At 36.4% G+C, this 21,640-nt stretch overlaps 5 protein-coding genes and 1 long non-coding RNA gene across 12 annotated transcripts; 2 read left to right on the forward strand and 4 right to left on the reverse strand.

Annotated features, from left to right (window-relative positions):
• Positions 1–631: 631 nt before the first annotated feature.
• Positions 632–3,787, forward strand: LOC111458704 (protein NSP-INTERACTING KINASE 1-like). 4 transcript variants are annotated; one of them, XM_023101496.1, is made up of 11 exons: positions 632–1,073; positions 1,152–1,281; positions 1,365–1,436; positions 1,507–1,650; positions 1,726–1,797; positions 1,865–1,924; positions 2,008–2,102; positions 2,200–2,346; positions 2,411–2,758; positions 2,827–3,206; positions 3,283–3,787. In XM_023101496.1, exons 1-11 carry the CDS (start codon positions 974–976, stop codon positions 3,601–3,603), a joined length of 1,869 nt encoding a protein of 622 aa, XP_022957264.1. In that variant the 5' UTR covers positions 632–973; the 3' UTR covers positions 3,604–3,787. The 4 variants fall into 4 exon arrangements, with proteins under 4 accessions (XP_022957264.1, XP_022957267.1, XP_022957266.1 ...); XM_023101499.1 differs by having other exon boundaries at positions 633–1,073; positions 2,008–2,086; positions 2,169–2,346; positions 2,417–2,758; XM_023101498.1 differs by having other exon boundaries at positions 634–1,073; positions 2,417–2,758.
• Positions 958–1,578, reverse strand: LOC111458707. The gene is made up of 3 exons (XR_002713171.1): positions 1,335–1,578; positions 1,144–1,251; positions 958–1,049 (listed from the first exon to the last, which is right to left on the reverse strand). It is a non-coding gene; the product is annotated as an uncharacterized LOC111458707 (long non-coding RNA).
• A 477-nt stretch (positions 3,788–4,264) lies between the features above and the next one.
• On the reverse strand, positions 4,265–6,173 carry LOC111458706 (F-box/FBD/LRR-repeat protein At1g13570-like). The gene is made up of 4 exons (XM_023101500.1): positions 6,008–6,173; positions 5,007–5,830; positions 4,725–4,883; positions 4,265–4,591 (listed from the first exon to the last, which is right to left on the reverse strand). The coding sequence occupies exons 2-4, from the start codon at positions 5,808–5,810 to the stop codon at positions 4,298–4,300; spliced, it is 1,257 nt and encodes a 418-aa protein (XP_022957268.1). The 5' UTR covers positions 5,811–5,830; positions 6,008–6,173; the 3' UTR covers positions 4,265–4,297.
• A 616-nt stretch (positions 6,174–6,789) lies between these two features.
• LOC111458244 (uridine-cytidine kinase C) lies at positions 6,790–11,234 on the reverse strand. 2 transcript variants are annotated; one of them, XM_023100764.1, is made up of 12 exons: positions 10,941–11,234; positions 9,802–10,186; positions 9,491–9,605; positions 9,144–9,339; positions 8,955–9,068; positions 8,697–8,870; positions 8,405–8,599; positions 8,207–8,329; positions 8,018–8,139; positions 7,815–7,929; positions 7,450–7,722; positions 6,790–7,345 (listed from the first exon to the last, which is right to left on the reverse strand). In XM_023100764.1, exons 2-12 carry the CDS (start codon positions 10,136–10,138, stop codon positions 7,121–7,123), a joined length of 1,989 nt encoding a protein of 662 aa, XP_022956532.1. In that variant the 5' UTR covers positions 10,139–10,186; positions 10,941–11,234; the 3' UTR covers positions 6,790–7,120. The 2 variants fall into 2 exon arrangements, with proteins under 2 accessions (XP_022956532.1, XP_022956533.1); XM_023100765.1 differs by having other exon boundaries at positions 10,900–11,234.
• A 3,361-nt stretch (positions 11,235–14,595) lies between these two features.
• On the reverse strand, positions 14,596–18,563 carry LOC111458740 (peroxidase 11-like). 3 transcript variants are annotated; one of them, XM_023101532.1, is made up of 5 exons: positions 18,338–18,559; positions 16,418–16,510; positions 15,454–15,645; positions 15,208–15,373; positions 14,596–15,128 (listed from the first exon to the last, which is right to left on the reverse strand). In XM_023101532.1, the coding sequence occupies exons 2-5, from the start codon at positions 16,493–16,495 to the stop codon at positions 14,698–14,700; spliced, it is 867 nt and encodes a 288-aa protein (XP_022957300.1). In that variant the 5' UTR covers positions 16,496–16,510; positions 18,338–18,559; the 3' UTR covers positions 14,596–14,697. The 3 variants fall into 3 exon arrangements, with proteins under 3 accessions (XP_022957300.1, XP_022957299.1, XP_022957298.1); XM_023101530.1 differs by having other exon boundaries at positions 14,698–15,128; positions 16,418–16,791; positions 18,338–18,563; XM_023101531.1 differs by lacking the exon at positions 18,338–18,559 and having other exon boundaries at positions 16,418–16,660.
• On the forward strand, positions 17,317–18,106 carry LOC111458741 (serotonin N-acetyltransferase 2, chloroplastic). The gene has a single exon (XM_023101533.1). It carries the CDS (start codon positions 17,493–17,495, stop codon positions 18,072–18,074), a length of 582 nt encoding a protein of 193 aa, XP_022957301.1. The 5' UTR covers positions 17,317–17,492; the 3' UTR covers positions 18,075–18,106.
• Positions 18,564–21,640: the final 3,077 nt, after the last annotated feature.

Here is a 21,640-nt window from a genome sequence, read left to right on the forward strand (position 1 = left end):
AAAAATACAAAAAAAAAAAAAAAAAAAAACATTCCTTAGATAATTAATAGTAAGAAAATATGCCGAAATTCAGAAGCAGAGGAATTTATATTTTATTTATTTATTTATTGATATTTAAAGAGACAATATGATTAGGGTTTTGTAGAAATTGTTGAAATGAAAAGGAACCAATAATTAATAGAAATTAGCTTTTTATTTATTTTCATTTTTTTTTAATATCCAATGCTTTACTTTAGGTTGCATGTCTTACTCTCTTCTGTTGCAAAGCAAGAAGTGGGTGGAAGTAAAGCCTACCAACTTCAACCCTAACAAAACATTAGGATCCAGTTGTTGTGATTAGGGTTTTATAAGAGGTTCGGTATCGAGCATACTAGGGTTTTTGTGGTGGTGACAGTGACGTGACTCTGGACTAAATTTGAAAGATATTTTTAAACCCTATATTTTCTTTTTTTTTAATCCAATTCCACTAAATTTGGTGGCTAAATGAGAATTAGTGCGAAAACAAATAAGCATACGATGATGTTTTAGCTTCAATCATAAGACGTAAACAAGAACGTTATGAGTTAGATAATTAAGACGAATATTTGGTAAAGTACGTGAGAACTAAAGTCGGGTAAAAGAATATCTTAAATTTGGGGAATTCCCACATGCTGTTCTCTTTAAACTCAAGCATGATTGAAGGGAATTTTAGTGTTTAAAAGTATATCTACAAATTGGTTACCTTTTCCATATTCTTTTCAGAGGCACTGGGCGGCATGTTGGCTTCCCTTTTTACCACCAAAAAACCATCTCAGTTCTGATCCAATTTTACAAGAAGACATATAAAAAGTGAGAGAAAAACTGACCAAACAAAGGGATCAGTTGAGAGTTGGTTGAGTTAGAGCACTTCAGATCATCTTCTACCTGCTCCTCTCTACCTTGCTTCCTTCATAAAACCAGAGTCAAGTTCTTCCATCTTCAACGCCATTGAAGAATGCTTCAACAACTTTTCATTTTGTTCTTCTTGTTCTTGTTTTGCTTAGGGGATTCTTCTGTAGATGCTTTGCTTACTGCAAAAGGTGTCAACTATGAAGGTACTGTTAATGGAAGTGTTCTTATCTCGTCTTGGATGTGTTCATATTCATCTAAACATCAATTTTTTACCCTTTTAGTGCAAGCCCTGATGGCCATCAAAGCTGCTCTGAAAGACCCTCATTCTGTTCTTAATTGGGATGAAAATGCTGTGGATCCATGTAGCTGGACCATGATCACCTGTTCTCCACAGAAACTCGTCATTACCTTGTAACAACAAATCTCCAAAACAATTTCTACAAATATTCAAAAGCTTCACTTACTGATTGTTCCTATGAAACAATTCACTGCAGAGGAGCTCCTAGTCAGAACTTGTCGGGTACCCTGTCGCCGAGCGTCGGAAATTTGACAAATCTTCAGTCGGTGTGAGTAGTCATCTTCTTCATCTCCATGGAAAGCCTCTGTTCTTCACTGTAGAGTTTTTTGTTTTTGCAGGCTTCTACAGGACAACAATATATCAGGAACAATCCCAATGGAGCTTGGGAACATACCTGGTCTTGCCACTCTTGATCTTTCAAGCAATGCCTTCCATGGACAAATTCCCACTTCTTTCTCCCATCTTAGGAGTCTTCAATATCTGTAAGATTGTTCAAGAAACAAACTTTGTTGATGCAACCAGAAAATCCATATATTTTTGTTTTTGTTTGTGATTAGGAGGCTAAATAATAACAGTCTTTCTGGGGCTATTCCTTCATCTTTGGCCAACATGACTCAGCTGGCATTGCTGTAAGCACTTATCTTTTGACAAAGATTTTAAAACTGTACCGTTTTTCATGGGGATAAATTGGTGCAGGGATCTGTCTTTTAATAATCTCAGTGGCCCATTGCCCAGATTGCTACCTAAAACCTACAAGTAAGTTACTGTTCAACTAAATAAATGTATACATAGAGCTTTCTTGTTCTTAGATTATTGATTTTATGGTTGAATTTACAAAGCCTTGCTGGGAATTCACTCATTTGCTCGCTTGGGTCCGAGCATAGCTGCAATGGCACTGCTCCACCTCTCTTATTTCCAGTCGATACGCCTCAAAGTAATCAAACTTCCCGCTCTCTTCCTGTTTCAAACTTGAAAATCCTGGTTTTTCTCTTTGCTATAGATAAGTTGTTTTGTGTTTCACAATGTCCAAGCAGCACCTTCTGGGAGATCCAAGAGCCACAGATTAGCCTTGGCTTTTGGCTCAAGCCTCGGATGCGTTGTTCTGCTGACTGTTGGGTTAGGCTGCTTTATTTGGTGGAAGCAACGACACAACCAGCAGATTTTCTTTGATGTTAATGGTCTGTCATTTCATAAGCTTATTACTGCAAATGACATTTTGATATTAAGAAAAGCTCATTAAAGTTTCAGATCAACGATTTGAAGAAGTTTGCCTTGGGAACCTAAGGATTTTCCAGTTCAGAGAGCTTCAAGCTGCCACAAATAACTTCAGCAGTAAAAACTTGGTGGGAAAGGGTGGGTTTGGGTATGTGTACAAAGGGTACCTTCAAGATGGTGCAGTTGTAGCTGTGAAGAGGCTAAAAGATGGAAATGCTATCAGAGGAGAAATCCAATTCCAGACTGAAGTTGAGATGATCAGCCTAGCAGTGCACCGGAACCTCCTCCGTCTTTACGGGTTCTGTACGACAACCTCAGAGAGACTGTTGGTTTACCCCTATATGTCCAACGGCAGTGTCGCATCCCGTCTCAAAGGTACAACAAAAAACGACATGTTTGGTTCAAGGTTTTAACCATGGCTACTGATTTTTCTCCATTAACAGCAAAACCAGCTTTGGATTGGAGCGCGAGGAAAAGAATAGCATTGGGTGCAGCAAGAGGGTTGCTGTATCTGCATGAGCAGTGTGACCCTAAGATCATACATAGGGATGTTAAGGCTGCAAATATATTGCTTGATGATTACTGCGAGGCTGTGGTGGGAGATTTTGGACTGGCAAAGCTGTTGGATCACAGAGATTCACATGTGACAACTGCTGTACGCGGAACTGTTGGCCATATAGCTCCTGAGTATCTCTCCACTGGCCAATCTTCTGAGAAGACTGATGTCTTTGGATTTGGAATCCTTCTTCTTGAGCTGATCACTGGACAGAGAGCTCTTGAATTTGGAAAAGCTGCTAATCAGAAAGGAGCCATGCTTGATTGGGTGAGCCACCTGAAATAAAACTTGCTGTATTCCATACATGAAAGAGATGTCAAATATCAACTCTAATATATTGCAGGTAAAGAAAATTAACCAAGAAAAGAAGCTTGAAATACTAGTTGACAAGGATCTAAGGAAAACTTACGACTGGATCGAGCTTGAAGAAATGGTTCAAGTAGCTCTCTTATGTACGCAGTACCTTCCAACCACCAGACCTAAGATGTCTGAAGTGGTCAGAATGCTTGAAGGGGATGGACTTGCAGAGAAATGGGAAGCTTCTCAGAGGGCAGATGCAAACAGGTACAGAGTCAATGAATTCTCCTCTTCCGGGCGATATTCTGATCTTACAGATGATTCTTCCTTGCTTGCACAAGCCATGGAGCTTTCTGGACCAAGATGATGGTTATACAGTTCTTATTTCTTTGATACAAAGAATCCCAGCATGTATTTTCCTGTATATTATCAAAGAGAATCTGTCATATGTCAGCCTCATGTTGAGGCTTCTGTGTTGGTGGAGGTACTCGTAATTGTACAGTCCGAGTTCTCGAGCTCGTAATAGTAATACTGGATTGAGTTTTGCTCCAGCATTTTCTGGTAATTCAATCTCTAAAGGAGACCATGGTTCGGCAATAAGGTTCATCAAACAAACAGAAGCAATTTTGAACTGAAAATATTATTGCTAGTTCAAGAAAAGAACTGAAAAACCATTCCCGGGTTTCTCTACTAATTCAATATTTTGAAAGATTTTTTTTTTTTCTGTTGTTGCCTATAACATGCAATGTTATAAGATAGTTTCCAAACATAGTCGAAGGGGATACTCAACTCAGCCTTGTGAGAAAGTAAGGGCATATCATTGAACATGCTTCAATATAGAGTTCATAATGATGGTTCGTAAAGAATCTTGCAGCTGACAAGACAGAATGACACTGAGAAGGAATGTCCCATATCATATAACAGAAGTGGGTCATACCATTCATTCTTGATTTCACAACAAGTGATATCAGTAAAAGCTGCAACAAAGCTATCTATTTACTGAAGAAAATTATAGATTAATGCAGGTATAAAATGAAAAGGGAGCTTTATTACTAGAACAACTATTCTTGGATGAACAAAATTTCTGCATGAGGTGAAGCCCTCCTAAATCTTAACAGTTCAATCAACATATTCAACCGTCGATCTGTAACATAGACACAAGGTCTGATACTCATTGTCTCAAGCACCGGACAATTCCTAAGCAAATATTTAATAAATTCCATCTCGTGTGGTACACCAGACATGTCTGTCGTTTTCACAACTTTAAGTTTACCAAATGTACAGTTCGAAGGACATTCATTCTCCCAAAAGTCCAAGTCAGGTGCTTCTGAAGCAGCCACAGGGTTTGAGGAGCCCTGTTTGAAAGCAAGTTGAAAATGATGTCACCATTCCGAACTTCATCAAAATATGACTTGAACGTTCACACCGATTCAAGACCAGAGCCACAGAGAAAAATGGTAAGAATGGAAAGAAAAAAAAAACAATTACCGAAACATGAAGCTCCTCCAAATTCGGAGAGCTGGTAATCAAGCGAAGCACAACAAGTATCTCATTCATATCTTCAAAACTGACTTGGTGCAGTTCAATACTCCTTAAATAGATATGTGAAACCGGTAGAGTTCTGGCACTATTACCTATACTCAGATACTATGGGGAAGCGGGAAGGGGGTATGAGAGTCACATTTAATTCTTCAAACTAACTGTTATAAATAAAGCTATGCAACAGAAGCACATATCATCAAAGGAATAAATATATTTGAACAATCGTACCTTGGTGAAATAAACATGCCCTGTAAGTTTCTCAAGATAAGGCACCCCACCAAAAAACTTCTCAAAATTGCAATCAGAATTATCACCAAAGGGCTCAGTATCATCATTCATATATAATGCAACCGAAATTGCAACCAAAAGTGGCGTGTTTTTGAGACATATGTCTCTAAACTCGCCTTCAAGATAGAGGTACTTGAGATTGGGAGCACAGATATTAAGGACTAGACTATCGAAGTAGGAAAGCGCCAGAGTCTCAAGGAGTGGACAATTAGCAATAAGACTTTCAATGTCTTCGGGTGCAATCAGAACTTGATGAAGCTTGAGGCTTTTCAAGCATAAGAATCCCTTAAAGGTAGGAGGTGGATCCAATTCACAACGATACAGCTCCAATAGGGTCAATTTACTACAGTTAAAAAGACAAGAATGAACCCTAAACCACTCACCGTCTCCCAATTCAATAATCAATTCCCTGATGCCCTTCCTTGAAAGGAAAAGCATCCACTGATCTAAATCTGGGGTATTCTGTAAGTAGGTAGCAGAAAGATGGAACTTGTGAATTGGACCTTCATGAAGAAAAAGAACATGAGTGATAAAATATATAAGGTCTTCATAAATTCCATCGTTGGACATGGCAACACAATCATCATCAAACACAAGTTGAGTAAGGGTATTCCACTTATATCTCCATCTCCTAGATAAAACACTGGTTCTAATGGCATCTCTAATCGGTAACCTAGTGAGAATGCATTCTATAATGCTCTGAGGCAGATCGCTTAAATGATCCACGCCCAAAATGTCACCCATTTAAAAATTTCGCTCTCTATCTGCAATTGAAGCAAGAACACGATGAGAAACTGCAATAACACAATTATTCCACCCGGGCATTCATGCAGTAGAGGAAAATGAAAAATAAAAAGCACACTACTTCCGAATTCAGACCAAAGAACACAGTTTTGAAGAGCAAGGAACCTGACGAGGACTACAAAATTCATAAAACCCACCAGCGAGTTAAGGATCAGAAGAGAAGAAGAGGCGGAAAAGCGGCGTTGCGGTCGGCTGCAGCTCTCAGTTCGAAAATGATCGGAGGAAGGACGGCGTAAACAAAGAATTGAAGAAAATGATAAACATACGCAAAAGTTTGGAGTGGGCAGTGGCAGGGGTTTCTGTTCACTGAAAGGGACGCCGCGTTCGGTGTAGGTTGTAACTGGAAATTCACCTTCTTTTTTTTTTCTTTTTTTCTTTTTTAATTTTAAATTTAATTAATATTGTGGTAATTTTTTAAATAATTATTACGTTTTTAAAATTTAATTATTTTCATACCAAGGTAGTGTTATTTAGTTATAAAGGCCAAAATAAATTTATAATAATTATTTAAAATTTTATATTTAATCATACTAAGGCGGATGTAAGGGCTAGTTCAACGTGGTTCTTGGGTAAAATCTTAGGGCTAGTTCAGTGTGGTTTTAAAGCCATAGATTAGGCAGGCTCAATCAACATAAATAGATTCTTCGATAGAATCTCATTCATTGTGTAGCAGCACACAACTCACCTTTTCAGACTCTTCACCTACCGATTCACCCTTAGTTAGTATACTGAATTGGTTACGAAACTACACTATTCAATTGTTACAAAGACAAATCAGTTAATGATTTCGTTGTGGCTATTTTGTTATTCTTTAGAAAGTTCATACTAATTATATTTTTACCCGTGAAATCGCCAAATCTGTTGCAAAAAAAGGTGCGATTGTGACACACGACAGACGAACGAGAATGGTCCTACTTTGAAACAAAAAGCAAGAAGATATAAATGTTATTGAACTGAAATGAATGAGGCATCTCCACAAACTGAAAAGTAGTTTATTACACCCTTTTTCTCAAAGTAGAACTCGGAGGATCTTGAAAGCTCAAACTTTCTCTGCTGCCTTCAGAATCTCTCTAAACGATACTGTTCTCGATCATCGAGATTGATTCGTCGTCTGTGTCCTTCCGGTGTCGAAGGGCGATGACTGCAACACAGTTTGTGGAAGCCGAAGCCGAAGCAGAAGACAATAATGAAGTGATGAAAAGCTTCTAATCTATTGAATGAGTTGAGGGAGAGGGGAGGGAGGGAGGGAATCAGTTACGTCTTAAGAGCCCCTTGTACAAGAAAATTCCTACACCACCAACTGCTATGGTCAACAGGAGAGGAAGCGTAAGAGGCTCAGGATCAGGCATTATGGTTTTCTTCTTTGTTCTTACTTGACGAGATCTTTCGGTCCCGCTTTCGCGTTCCCGGACGAGATTGCTCAGGCAATCTAGTTGGTGCATAACTTGTCGTTGCCCCCTCGCAATTCCTGATATCTGATCAGAGAGATGAATAACAACAACAACAAGCCAGGGAAAGTCATGAACATATATATGAGTGATGGATAGGACATAGCTTAGCAGAATGACAAGCCACTTACCTCATCCATTAAAGGAGATTCCTTGCTCAACTGGGAGAAAGATGAAGAATTGGGCATAATGGATCCAGTCAAGGAACCATTACCCAATCCAGACACGAAATAAGAAGTTGGCACAGAGCCATTACACGTTTCTGCTTGGAGATTCATGTTCTGTTGGCTGGGTGAATTCCTCTTGAAACTCAACTTTGAATTCAACTCCTCAATTCGAGTTGTGAACTCATCCATCCGGTCATTTAGTGATGAAATTTGTTCAGAAAGCTGAGTCATGGCTCCCTAGTTTGCAACCAAAGTAACGTTATAAAGAGTACTCATCTTCCACGACCCAAATAACACTGAGTATCTCTAGTCTCGGTTCATTTATGTACCTGGTTTGCAAGCATGGCCGGAGACTCCGAGTTTCTGTCAACAAATCTCTGGTGGTTGGAAGCATATCCTGTCATCTTTTTCTCCCTTTGGGTTGTATATGACCGAGATATGCCACTGCTCAATACAAGTTCTCACGCATTAGACATAGGACTAGGCAAGAAAGTCCTCTCAAGGAGCTTATAAAAAGCTTGAACATTCTAACCTTTTGAGATTCCTATTTCTCAAGGTAACTCTATCAGCAGAGGCTCTAGAGAGTGCTTCTTTGGGGCTTGAAACCAAATCTTCGTCAAGACTGAGTTTAGACTTCAAATCATCAGGCAAAGCCTGCAAATGACAAGATGATGACAAAGAATTGAATACAAATAAATCAGAGCTTACAAAGACTTCATACCATGACTTCATTTACAAGCTTTTCCAGTTGAATCTGTTCAATATAGGTACGAGGAATGTAGGAACCATCCAATCCCAGCTGCTCCGCTACGTGTTTTACGACGAGACGGTCTTTTCCCTGTACCTGTTTCGCCAACAAGTGAGAAGCTCAGAACTTGACATGCCCATTGGCAAGCCACCATTCATACTGTTCAAGTACCTGAACATTCTGGCGGTTTAATTGTTCCAGCCAATCAATTTTCACACACACTGTTTGATCTGAGAATACATGGCTGCTTCTTTTAAGAATCGTTGCTATTGTGTATCCCAAGGCCATCAGCCCTCCTAGAAGCCGCACACTGACCTCAAAAGTTATTCTTGGAGATATGATAAATGGATTATCAGTAACCCATTCCTGTAAGGTTCAATCATTACCAAATCATAAATGTAATATGGAATCTAAACAAAACTAAAGAAGAACAATGCCAAGAACACAAGAAAGTATGAACAACCTCAAACATTAGACTGTATTTTCCTTCTTTATTGCGCATCCTTAGATATGATTGACAAGACTCTGGATCTTCACCTGGTGGCAACAGATATATATCATACGTCTGCTCTTTATGTTCTATATGATCTTCAGATAACACAGCCTTAATTTGATCTTCTCTTATCTTTCTCGCTGACTACAGAGACAAAGTGAAAAGGGGTTGTGTCAATGGAGAAAAAGTGGCATTTGAAAGAACATTAAGGGCCAAATGAATAATAACCTTCAAAATGTATGTGGGGCTTTGAAATCCTGTGAAGGGATTAAATTTGTTGATGATTTTTATATGAGCAGTTTCAAGATCTGGTTCGATGAAAGCCTTGTACATTGGATACACCTGCAGGGAAAGAAGTTTACTTAGACAACTCTGGAGATGGTGTAATAAAATGCTTAGCAGCAGGAGAGTACAAACTGTTTCAGAGATTTGATGAATAATTTCTTCTGGTTCTTGGCCAGCACGTTGGATGTCACGTAACACCCTCTTCACAAGGTCGAAGTGAACTCCACCTCTAACAGATACTCTAAGGTCCAATAGGGGCCTCAACCTTTCACTTAAAGCATAAATTCCTTCAATGATCACAATCCTTGAGCTGGGAGCCTCAATGGTCCTATAATGCCAGCAAAGGACGACAGAATGTCTCAAATACTATCAAGGAGATATCATTTTGTGTCATGAACCAACGCTTAAGATATAACTACAAAGGCAATGATCTTATGACTTATCGTATGCTATGTTTAATACTGAGAAGATTAACCAACCTGTATCCAACTCTGGAACTGGATTTGAAATCATAAATTGGGACCTGGACTTGCTTCCCTGCTTTTAAATCTTGGACATTCTGGAGCAAGGTGTCGTAGTCAGTCAAACGTGGATCTGAAATAGAATAGGGAAGCCAGTTATTGCTCGCCGATAGCTCAAGCCCACCGCTAACAGATATTGTTCTCTTTGGGAAGCTTCAAGGTTTTGTCTGCTAAGGAGAGGTTTCCACACCCTTCTAAGGAATGCTTCGTTCTCCTCTCCAACCAATGGGGGAGTTCACAAATACTGATAAACTACTAAGTGTGCTTACCATCAAAGTTTCCATCAACAATTCGGCTTGCATCATTGTAATCATCCATGGATATGATAGCAATACTAGGCATAAAGGTCATAATCTTTTCTGTAAACACAGTTTTTCCAGCCCCAGAAGGACCAGCTAAACCAACCAATATTATTCCATCATTCTTCTGAGCTAGAAGCTGACTGGCACGAATAACTATGAAGAACCCTTTCTCAAACGACAAAGGATCTTGAATTGAAACTATTTCATAGCGGTCAGAATCCTTCCTCTTAAACAACCTCACTTGGTCTTTTAATAGACCAGCTCGTTTCTGATGAGATTCACAACTAGAATGATCTTGAGCCATTAAGCTGGGGTGCTACTTCCCTCACAAAAATGCAGCCAGATAATAGAACTGTGAATGATCAAGAGAACAAACAACACTTTATGCGCCAGAAAATGACTGAATTATAGATCAAAGTACAGGCAATACTTCTTTCCATCTTTTCTTCAGGGGGAATCTTGAGCATTATTGATCAAAGTACATTTTCAAACCACAGAAAAATGATTGAAACAAAATTCATTCCAGAAATAAATGAAGCTGCTAAATACAAGGCATGAAAGGATCCACAATGATGAAGGCAGCTCATTCGACTTATCTTCTCGGTTGTCATTGAATTTCATAATTCTAAGTTAAGTTAAAAGCATTACAACCCAGCTACTTCTCCAGAACCACAATAAAACGAAACAGAGCAATCGAGTAAAATCCAACCAAACGCTTTCAAGAGTGACAATTAAACAAAAATCACAAAGTTTCCCCTCTCCAATGACGAAACTACGTCGAAATCAATCATAATAAGAACAACCCAGATAGCAGATTAACAAAAATCAAAAGGAAAAAAAAGAAACGAACGTCCCAGAAAACGCAATCACACAAGAACAAAACCAATCATAACGACTCTGCTTTAACTTACAACCACTCGTTCGACTACGACAGAATGTACCCAAGTAAAGGACACAATAAAACGATTGGAAAACAAATCAGCATCCATGAATCACGACAACGAAGCAAAACAAAACCGGAATTTAGTAAAAAAAAAAAAAAAGGAAAGCAAGATGAGTGCGAACCCAATATCCATCTCTCGGCATTTGATTCGAAAAGCACTCACCGGTTTAAGAGTGAGTTTCGTGATCACAATGGGTCACAAGTGAGCACAGCCGCAGTTCATAAGGCTGGTGGCAAATTTCATCCTGGAAGGAAGGAAGGTCGGTTATATAATGTTTGGTTTTGGGCTCCAGTTTCTTGGTATAGAACAGAAGCAGAAGCTCGAATTTGTGGGATTTTTTTGATACCCTTTTCCCGTTTCTTCTTCTATTTGAGTTTTGGGAACTGCGAATTCCAGAGAATCTGCAGACGCTCTTCAAGGAAAAGCAAGAAAAAAGGACTCTCAGATGAGAGGAAAACTGGGAGAACGGAGAAGGGTATTTATTATTATTTTTTATTTTTTTATTTTTTTATTTAATATTTTGGATAACTTTAATTCAATCAATTTAAAAAAAAAAAAAGATTTACCATTTATTTTTCTCAATTAATTAATGCTATCCATTCTCGTAAATATCTAGAAAAAGAAAATCAATCAGATCGGGATCCACATTCCGCCTTTTAAAATATATTTATTTATTTTCGTTTCATTAAATTTCATTTTTTTAAATAAAAAAATATATTATCGTTCCAAGAAAATAGGAGTTTTGAGAGGTTCTTGTTGAGATATTTCGTATTCGAAATTTTGGCTTTTTTTTTTTTTTTTTTAATTTTTTAAATTCGGTTAATTTTGATAAGATATATTTAAATTTGATATAATTGAAATATAAATAAATTAAATTTTGATATAAATTTTCTCTCATTTATTTTTTGTTTTTTTTTTTTATTTTTCAAAACCCAAAATAAAAAATATTGACTTCATAGCCACTTAAAAGCTGTAATCCCAACACTTTTTATCCATTGACCACGGCACATAATTTTGGAGTAAGGACTGATTTGGAAAGGTGAAATAATGGAAGGACCCTAACTGAAATTACCTAACCACTCCCTCCACGTAAAACATTTCCTCTCTATTTTCATCTTTTATGGGGGTATTTTGGTCTTTTTGTCTAAGTTTGAAAACGAGTGTACGATCACTGTGATTTCAAAGTGGGTCGAATTTCAATTCTTCTAGTCGTAAACAATGGGAAATCTGTGACTTTGATAATGTCGATAATATATACCTAATTAGTAAAGTTTTATTTAGGTTGACGATTAAATATTTATCGACAAAAATGTATTTTTGATCTCTGAAATTCGAGATTCAAACTTGGACCAAATAGATATCAACCCGGAATTAACGTGGATCATAAATGCATGCCTGTGGTTTGGGATAAAGGGTGGGTATGAGTTAGAATCATAGCTAGAGTCGAGGGTGGGTAATGTATTCCCTTATATTCGTTTCTATAACTAATTTAGAAACAAACATTAGGTATAGTAATCAAATTCAGAATTTTTTGTTTTTTTTTCTTTATCCAAATTATAGTTAATAAGATACCCAACCTGATGAGCCAATAGACCTAAGTCTATCCAACCCGCACTATATGCAAACAAACAGAAATGGAAGCCCTAGTCAAGCAAGAGGAGCTAATCGACTACCCAAAGAGTGAATAAATAAGATCTCGATTAGGGCTTACAGTCGATCACTGTTGTGAATCAAACAATATAAATATGGGTGTCCACTCTCGATCCAAAGTACACAACCTAATACTCAACTTGACACCACTTCGTTCTTGGTATCATTTCATCCGATCAAGTCAGGCAAAACACTATACCAGTGCAAAATCTTTACTTAACAGATCATCCAAATCATCGGTAGCTAATCAAACTTGCCTTCCTGTCCCAATTGAAGCACCGATATTTACACGTAATCAAAATTATTATCGGTCAATTTACATTAATAGTTCAAAAAGAAAAAGAAAAAAAACTATTATCCATCGTTTAATTCAACCTTTTTAGGGTTTGTTTACCGAACAAAATATTTTATTAACCAAAGAACCATTCCTTTACTTTACTTTAGTGAATTAATAATTAGTGTTTCTAAGAGAATATACTCTCAACTACTCATAACCACATTATGTTTTTTTGAATTTAATTCTTTTTCCAAATTAAAGTATTTATTTATTTCAAATTGTTTGGTTTCTTTTGACTACAATTCTTTAAATCATATCTAATGTAATTTTCAAATATGAAATTAAATCAAAATATTTGCAGCATGGACTAAAATACCCCCACTTCCATTTTTTTTTTCTTTTTTTTAATTCATCAATTTCAAAACGTTGATTTTAATATCATTCCAATTTAATGAAAGTCAAACATCATCCACCTTCATATATTTACTAAACTTTGACTTTCTTCATGTTTAAATACTATTTTAATTTATATATTTGTAAATATTTATTTCCATTCTTTTATTTTTATTTTAATCGAAAGTAATTCAGTAAAAATGTAGAATTAGAGTAATATAGTTATTTATTTACTGACCACAAGTAAAAATTTGAAAAATATTTAATTAAAAAAAACTCTAATATGTTGTATTGATCTTATCATGGTCAAAATAGAAGTGTGGTCAATCATCCATGCAAAATTAAATATTATGGATAAAGTGTTCAATTTGAGTTGTTTAAAAAAAATATTAAAAATGTGGAAAAAATTTAAAATATTTGCATTAAAAATTAATTAATTATTTATTTATTATTTTTTGTCTTTATTGAAATTAATCTGTAAAAACGGTTGAGTGTTTCCCTCCTACAATCGTTGGAAAACGCAACCAATAGAATTGAAAAATAATAATAAAGTAATTAAAGATTGCATGATATATTTTTTTTAATAATTTAGTTTAATTGTTTTTTTAATAATTAAAATGAATAAAAATTTGAAAATAAATAAAAACAAATATTATCTTATACAAATTACTGTATTTCAAATATTCTCCTGGAATTTAAAATAAATATCTTAAGAATTGAGAGTTTAGTAAATTTAAAATATTTGAAATTAATTAAAATCTGTCATAAGTCTTTATTTTTTTAAATGGAAAATACTAAATCTGGAGATTATATGGATGGAAGATTTTTTTTGGCCGTTTGATATTAACACTAATTAAATTTAAATCTTTTTTATTTTTTAGAAGAGAATAATTAGCATATCAAATTGAAATCCAAGGGATCAAATTTCATAATATGCATAAGTATTATAACTTTATTTTTTTAAAAAAAATCAATTTGATACAGAAATAAAAACTTTCAATTATATCTAATTTTTTAAAATATTATATCTAATTTTTTAAAATATTATATCTAATTTTTAAAAAATCTAATATTTCTTTTATTAGGGTATATATAAGTTTGGTTTGATAAATGCTTCAGATGAACATTAAGGTTGGAGCCTGATTAACTCGAATAGAGTTTATAATCCAACCTAACTCAACCATTTATTTTAGCTTAAGTTGAGGTGTGAGGTTGTTATTTTCTTTAATTATTAAAAAATTCTACTTATTCATTTATATTAAAAACTAAAATCTCATCAAATTCAAAATCTCATAAAGTTCGAAGATTAACCAACTTTTATGATTTGGTTTGAGTAGTGCGGATTAGTAGAGTAACATGAACACCATTATTTATTGTCATGATTTTATTAATAGTCTCGGTTACTTAAAACTTATTTATCATCTAGCCTATTGCGTCTCGGTGAAATCCCACATTGGTTAGAGAGAGGTTGGAGAGGCAAACGAAACATTCCTTTTAAAACCGTGAGGCTAACGACGATACGTAACGGGTCAAAACGGACAAAACCTACCCATCATAAAATCGTGAGCTAAAAAGCATACATTGAAATTTCCGTGTGTCTCATGTGTTGATAAACCTGCAATTTTTCCTAACTTCCCCACTCAAAAAGCTATCAGAGTTGGTGATATTTCCCAATTTCACCATGGAATCAGAGAATTGCTGAAAGAAAGCAAGTGGGTCAACGGCATATTTCTTCACCAGCGCCCTGGTTTCCATGCCCAGAAGGCTGGAATACAATTCCTGATCTGAATTCAAAACCCCTTCTCCTCTCATCAACATCTGGAAATAGGAGTTATCAAACACCTCTGGCGTCACATTGTCCATTCCTGTTATGTTCTTCTCTGCATCTTTCCCAATTGGAGGACATATAGACCTCAACTTTTCGATATACATCTTCGAAATCGGGTTGTTAGCATCCGAAGTCGCTTCGAAATCCCCATAAATCCTTTCCCTGAAATTCTTGCACCTCGCCATTCCAATCGTGTGCGCTCCTGAAAAACATTACAAGCTCAAAAATGTAAAGATATGGATATTTGAACCTCCGACTTCTCAAGAGATCATTAGTAATACCTGATAGAGCTACCATGTCAGTTACGGAGAGGCCCTGATAAAGAAACTTGGAGATGATGCTCATAAGGCCCTCATTGGCAGAGGGAAGATTTTGGTTTGCAAGTTCATAGCTTGCAGTTGTGGAATCCTTTCTTCCAAGAGGGACCTCCCAGTAAGGGCCGCCCACCTGCAAAACGAACAATCCCATCATTAGCAATATAGCTTTTAAGAACAGTGGGTGATATGTATGGTTCTAAGAACAAATACCAGAATCACTGCATCCCTGGCTGCAATAGTGAGTATATCAGCACAAGAAACAATCCCAGGACATTCTGATTCAAGGCTGTTCTTTATCCTATCCATCATTCTATAGCCTTTGAGGGAGTGTATGTTGGTGGAAGCCTTTTTTTCACCCTGTAGTGTTATAGTGTCGTCCAGCAGAATTGACCCATCACAACCCTACTTCAAATCATAACAATTAGTTCAACATCTCACCTATGTTTTCAATTACATAAAAAAAAAAACTGTAACAGCCCAAGTTTACCGCTAGCAAGTTCACCGCTAGCAGATATTGTCTGCTGTAGAGAGGTTTCAATACCCTTATAAAGAATGTTTCATTCTCCTCTCCAATAATTGATATGAGATCTCACAATCCACTCCGCTTCAGGGCTCAACATTCTTGCTGGCACACCATGCAATGACCACCCCCTTTGGAGTCCAACATTTTCGTTGACACACCGTCTGGTGTCTGGCTCTTATACCATTTGTAACAGTTCAATCCTAAGATTATGGACTTCCCCTAAAGGTTTTTAAAACGCGTCTGCAAGGGAGAGGTTCCACACCCTTCTAATGAATATTTCGTTCCCCTCTCCAACCAATATATGATCTCACGAATAAAATATGACACCTGAACTAAGAGAAGAAATACATAGACCAGTAAAAAAGAAGACTTGGTTACCCTACTGGGTGTGGAATCCTTTCCCATTGGTAAGAATCTTTCCTGAAGTTCCAAACAACAAAATCTAACACTCTCGTTTGATTACTATTTGGTTTTGCATCCTTGTTCGTTTCGTTGCTTACTTTCTAACATGTTTTCAAAATCAAATGTAAATGTGAAAAGCAGAAAACCAAGGGGAAACAAGAAACAATTTGAAACGCAAAGTATGTGTGGTATAAAGAGAAAAAAGATGTTTTGGAGCAATATAAAAGAGAAGTGAATGAGGAGAGGAACCTGGACAAAGCAGTCGTGAAAGTGCAATCGGACAGCAAAAGCTGCATTACGTGGGTCAGAAAGCACTGCACACTCCATCTCTTTCCGCACAACCTGCAACACATTAGGACAAGTTTTGGCATAGTAATCCAACGTCAAAGAGGGGTCACCTGTGTCATACAAGCTCTGGCTCAGAGCAAAGAAAGCAGAAAGCAGCAGCAGCATCAGCCCATAAACGAGGCTCGGAGAGGAATCAATGGCCATGCTTTTGAGCTACTTTCTTTTGTCAGATTGGCAATGGCATCAAGTTTTATAGATGAAGGAAGCAGTTTTGGAGGGACATTTGTTGAGGTCAAGAGAGGATGCAACAACCAATATCGGTCTGGTTGTTGGGTCTTCCTTCCCAAACAAAACCCAAAAAGAAACACAGAATTAGAGCAAGTCACCAATACCAAACGGATGGCCACCTTTTCACACACTAAATGGTGTACTAAACTTAAGCCTACTTAAGAATCTAAATCACATTCAAAAAACTTCATCACCCTCTAACCCATTCTACTCAACTTAATTTTGCCCCAATGCATGAGAGTTATTATGCACAATTCACCCACTTTTTACCTGTTTTTTGCTTTAAAATATACTATGGTTCCAACCGTTTTCACTTTTTTGATGAATATTTGCCTTTTGCAATAAAAAATCTTGGAATTTTTATTATTTTTTCAACCCTTATTTCAAGAATGAACTTCAAAAAAGTTACAAAAAAGGTAGTTTTGAAGGGGGATCAGATCTTTGCTTCAACCACTTTTGAAAGAGGAAGGTTTTATTTGCAATCAAGCGGTGATTATTGTTTCCACGTCCAAAATGAGAGGCCCACTTATCCGTCGAAGAAAAGCAAGAAGGATGTTCATGTCCAAATGACTGCTCCGGATGTTACATACGAAGCCTCCATTACCACCACAAGTTCCAACCCTCTCTCTGAACACACTTTAATGGCGTCCCTTCCACCAATCAAAGCTTCTAGTTCAGATAACCTTCACTTCGCTTTACTTCTCTCATTGCTTCGTCCTCTTCTTCTCTAACTTACCTTCATCAAACAATGCTACTCCCTGCAATCAACTCCGCCCCTTTCTCCTGCTCTGTTCGTCTCACTAACCCCATCTCCGTCTATTCACGGAATGTCGCCGTCGCCGTCTCCGCCCAAGCGTCGCCGGCGAATTCTAGCTACAGCGTCTCTGACAAGGATCTCGAATCCCGAGGCTTCATGCTTCACCGCACCGTCTCCGACCTCAACCTCGACCACCTGAACTCGGTCTTCGCCGCCGTCGGATTCCCCAAGCGCGATCCGGACAAGATCAGGATTGCGTTGGAGAATACGGACGCCTTGCTCTGGATCCAATACAGTAAAACGCAGCGGCCGGTGGCGTTCGCTAGGGCTACAGGCGATGGCGTGTTCAACGCGATTATATGGGATGTGGTGGTGGATCCTTCCTTCCAAGGGCTTGGTTTGGGGAAGGCTGTGATCGAGAGGATTATCGAGGACCTACTGCGTAAAGGCATTTCCAATATCGCATTGTATTCAGAGCCTCGTGTGCTAGGGTTCTACAGGCCTCTAGGTTTCGTCGCGGATCCGGACGGGATCCGTGGAATGGTGTACTCGAGAAAGAAAAAGAAAAACTAAATACAGAATTGCTCAAATTCAATTGCATCTGATTATTTTCTCGCAATATCCTTCCCTTTCATCTACCAGAGTTTTAATTAACAAAGCATTCGATCTCTTCCCGGAGAAATTCGAAAAACGAATAAAGCAACAAACAAGCAATCAAGCCAACTTTCCATCTTCGTTACCATTGAAATCAAAATTACTCCCCAAGATTCAGGTAAAACAGACGGCGATAAGAATCGGAACACGATTCCGATTAAAATCGAGAAGAGCAAAAGTACCTCCGATCGAACACTGGATTAGGAAACACGAGCAATAAGTCCAGGAAATTCCTAAACCAATGACGAGAGAAGTTTCGGCGAGGAACAAATCCAATAGCCTTGAATGCTCAAACCGATCACCATCTTCTTCTTCAAATCCCTATTCTGCGTGTAAGAGTGAAAACAAAAAGCCAAAGCCCATCGCCGTTAACCAGAGGCACCAAAATTACGACACGCCTCAGTGCCCTGCGATGCAAATCACTGTACTACGAATCGACTTCTTCCTCCACCCTCTGTATTTCTGTCTCACGTATATATACATCTCTTGGATTTAGTTCTTTGACAACTTTTTTAATCAATAACAATTTTTAAAAAAAAAAACCAAGAATTTAAATAAAATTAAATTTGATTGACGTACAAATTGAACATTAAATAATTCAATAAAAACTTTTTAAAAAATAGCATAAACATTCCTAAAATTCAGGATTAAAATTTTAATAGTTATCTAAATTTAAATTTACGATGCAACTAATAAATTAAAAAACAGTTCCTTTTTCTGTCCTTTATTTATTTTTTAATTAGAATTTATTATATACCATGCATTTACACTAATATAAATTTTATTTTTTTTCCTTCAACAAAATTCTACAAGTTGGGCTCATATTGGACCGCAACTCTATAATCTCTGCACCGGCCCATAAGATAAACGCTTCGAAGGAAGAGAATCATAAATAAACTGTTATTTTATATACTAAAATTATGAGTATAGAAGTTTTTATTATTATTTATTTTTATTTATTTATTAATATAGTTAATATTTTATATACTAAAATTATGAGTTGTGGCATTTTGGAGACATGTGTGAATTGATGATTGTGCTAGATGGATGTAGATTTATCATTGTGTGGCACCTCTAATGGTTGCCAATTGAACAACAACTCCTCCCCTTTATAGCATTTCAACGAGTATACTTTTACATATATTCATTTTGTTTTTTCTACGGTACGTACGTCGAAATTTACTATTTTTCTTAATATGCAATCTAAACTACTTAGAATTGCAGAGAAAATTAACCCTAATGATAAGAAATCACTATTTTTTATGATCAAATATCTACGTGCCAGAGAACTTCTTTGATATTTGAATCACTTTACAATCAAGATTCTAAACATGCAATCTAAAATACATGTAATACTAAAAAAAACTCAAGCACAAATACTTTTTTTTTACTGCATTTTTTCAATCTACTATGACAAAGATAACATACATGACTTTATATAGTCTCAACGATATTTTTAACTGAGACATTCAAGAGTTGTAATTTTCATATTTTATAACCATAATTAGTCATCATATAAATGTAACATTAAATTAAATAAAAAAATCTTGAATACATTAATGAAATACTATAATTTTAAATTATCATCCACCAAAAATTTGTAACCGTCTAAAAATAAATAAAACTTGATTCTTGACATAAATTGAACTTTATAGTGCATGATTGATACCGGTTCATATATGCTTTTGTATTGTAATTCTAAATTTACGATCCTTCTTGTTTTCATTATTTATAATATATATATATATATATCTGTAGTATAAAAATATGGTGTTTGAAGTTTACAAACCTACGTGTACGCACAAAAAGGGAAAAATAAATAAGATGTCCTCAGCCACAAACGGTAGTGGATTAAAACCTTAACCAACATTGGTGGGAAAGCAAAGTGAAAAACCAAACATGCTTTTTAAGGTAGATTTGTATTATATTACTTATAAGTACCAAACTCAAACACCATATCCACTCATTTATATTATATTTGTTAATGTTATTTAACATTAACTTTAAAACACCATGCGTACACACGTGCACAACCGTCTCGTCTCGTTACATTATCGAAAGAGACTACCACAATATATCTCTCTATTAATAAACGTCGAATACATTTGAAATTAGTATTTATTAATAATAATTTTCATATATTAAAAAAAAAAAATTAATAAAGTAGTCCGTACGGTCTTTGAAGAAGAAAAATGGGAAAGTCAAGGGAGGAGAAAGGAGAGGATAAGATGAAGTCAAAGGAGGAGGGTGGAGGGAGCTGTTTAAGTGGAGACAGTGGACGTAGTTACAGGGCTTTGTTCGTACGTTTTGTTTGTGGCTGCCACTGCCACTCGACCCTAAACCCAACCTCCTTCAAATCATAAGCTTCAACCAATTTCACCTTCAACCACACCACCACCCTTCCCTTTTATATGGTTGAAATGCGATCATCCATCACATATCATATGATTCTTGACATATGTGAGGGTCGTTGTCCGTTAATAAGTGGTATCACTGAGTTATGTCCTTGACTTAGTCGTGTCGGTGTGCATCGAGCATATTGAGATCTCACATTACTTCTTTCTCCCTAATAGATACGTTTTTAAACCGTGAAGCTAATAACAATGCGTAGCAAACTAAAGTGGACAATATTTAGTAGCGGTGGACTTGAAGTTTGTTGTATTAACAACTTTTATAAATGATTGGTTTAATAAGTGTGTGAAAGTGTAGTATAAAAATGGAGTTTGATTCGAGTCAAAGTCAATGATGAAGATTGTCCTTTATTTTCCTCAATTATTGGCACTGAATAGGGGAGTGAGAGAGGAGCCGTCGGCTGGGTGCTGCCCACAGGGCACCGCGCTTATTGGGGTTCACTTCATGCCACGCCCGCCCTCTTTGTATATCTTTTCATATGGGCATTGCCTTAAAAAGGGGAAAATAAAAAGTGGGTGCATTGATCATAGACCTCTGCAGTCATATTTTGTGGTACAATTGACTATTTCAAGATTCACATGCCCCTTCTATTCAATCTACACATATTATTAATTAATAACTTCAACCCCCAAAATATGATTAATTAATCCAAAAACTTCGTTATTCTATCACCTTCTCACTGTTAAACGTAAAATAGATGTATATACTAAGATAATCTAAGATTTACTAGTTTGTTACCAAATATATGATTCGAAGGGTTTGTTACTAAATCTATGATTTCATGGTTTGTTATCAAATCATAGATTTGGAATGTAATCTTCATTGTACATATCTATAAATACATGAGGTCGTGACGCATATAGGTTATTGTGCCATTCAATCTAACACTCACTTGTGTTTAGAGCATTTTTTTAACTAATTAAATTATTAAAAAAAAAGAAAATAGGAGTTGTGAAATATCTAACAAAAGTGTTTTGGCATGTGAACTTCTCTCTCTCACGTATGCGTTTTAAAATCGTGAGGTTTAAGACGATGTGTGACGAGTCAAAATGAACAATATTTGTTAGCGGTCC

Source organism: Cucurbita moschata, unplaced genomic scaffold (genome assembly GCF_002738365.1).
Source record: "Cucurbita moschata cultivar Rifu unplaced genomic scaffold, Cmos_1.0 Cmo_Scf00021, whole genome shotgun sequence".
In the NCBI taxonomy this organism is placed as follows: domain Eukaryota; kingdom Viridiplantae; phylum Streptophyta; class Magnoliopsida; order Cucurbitales; family Cucurbitaceae; genus Cucurbita; species Cucurbita moschata.

Bases quoted from the DNA above. Each gene is read 5' to 3' on its own strand.
- LOC111458704 (XM_023101499.1), top strand. From the start codon at position 974: ATGCTTCAACAACTTTTCATTTTGTTCTTCTTGTTCTTGTTTTGCTTA. The intron at 1,437-1,506 runs GTGAGTAGTCAT...TTGTTTTTGCAG, and splicing joins TTGACAAATCTTCAGTCGGT to GCTTCTACAGGACAACAATA. The intron at 2,759-2,826 runs GTACAACAAAAA...CTCCATTAACAG, and splicing joins TGTCGCATCCCGTCTCAAAG to CAAAACCAGCTTTGGATTGG.
- LOC111458706 (XM_023101500.1), bottom strand. From the start codon at position 5,810: ATGGGTGACATTTTGGGCGTGGATCATTTAAGCGATCTGCCTCAGAGC. The intron at 4,884-5,006 runs GTACGATTGTTC...GCTTCCCCATAG, and splicing joins GGCATGTTTATTTCACCAAG to TATCTGAGTATAGGTAATAG. The intron at 4,592-4,724 runs GTAATTGTTTTT...GCTTTCAAACAG, and splicing joins TGGAGGAGCTTCATGTTTCG to GGCTCCTCAAACCCTGTGGC.
- LOC111458244 (XM_023100764.1), bottom strand. From the start codon at position 10,138: ATGGCTCAAGATCATTCTAGTTGTGAATCTCATCAGAAACGAGCTGGT. The intron at 8,600-8,696 runs GTTGTTCATACT...TGAACCTTACAG, and splicing joins AATACAGTCTAATGTTTGAG to GAATGGGTTACTGATAATCC. The intron at 7,346-7,449 runs GTAAGTGGCTTG...CTCTCTGATCAG, and splicing joins AATCTCCTTTAATGGATGAG to ATATCAGGAATTGCGAGGGG.
- LOC111458740 (XM_023101531.1), bottom strand. From the start codon at position 16,660: ATGGCCATTGATTCCTCTCCGAGCCTCGTTTATGGGCTGATGCTGCTG. The intron at 15,646-16,417 runs GTTCCTCTCCTC...GATTTGAAGTAG, and splicing joins TTCACGACTGCTTTGTCCAG to GGTTGTGATGGGTCAATTCT. The intron at 15,374-15,453 runs GTATTTGTTCTT...TTCGTTTTGCAG, and splicing joins CCAGGGATGCAGTGATTCTG to GTGGGCGGCCCTTACTGGGA.
- LOC111458741 (XM_023101533.1), top strand. From the start codon at position 17,493: ATGCTACTCCCTGCAATCAACTCCGCCCCTTTCTCCTGCTCTGTTCGT.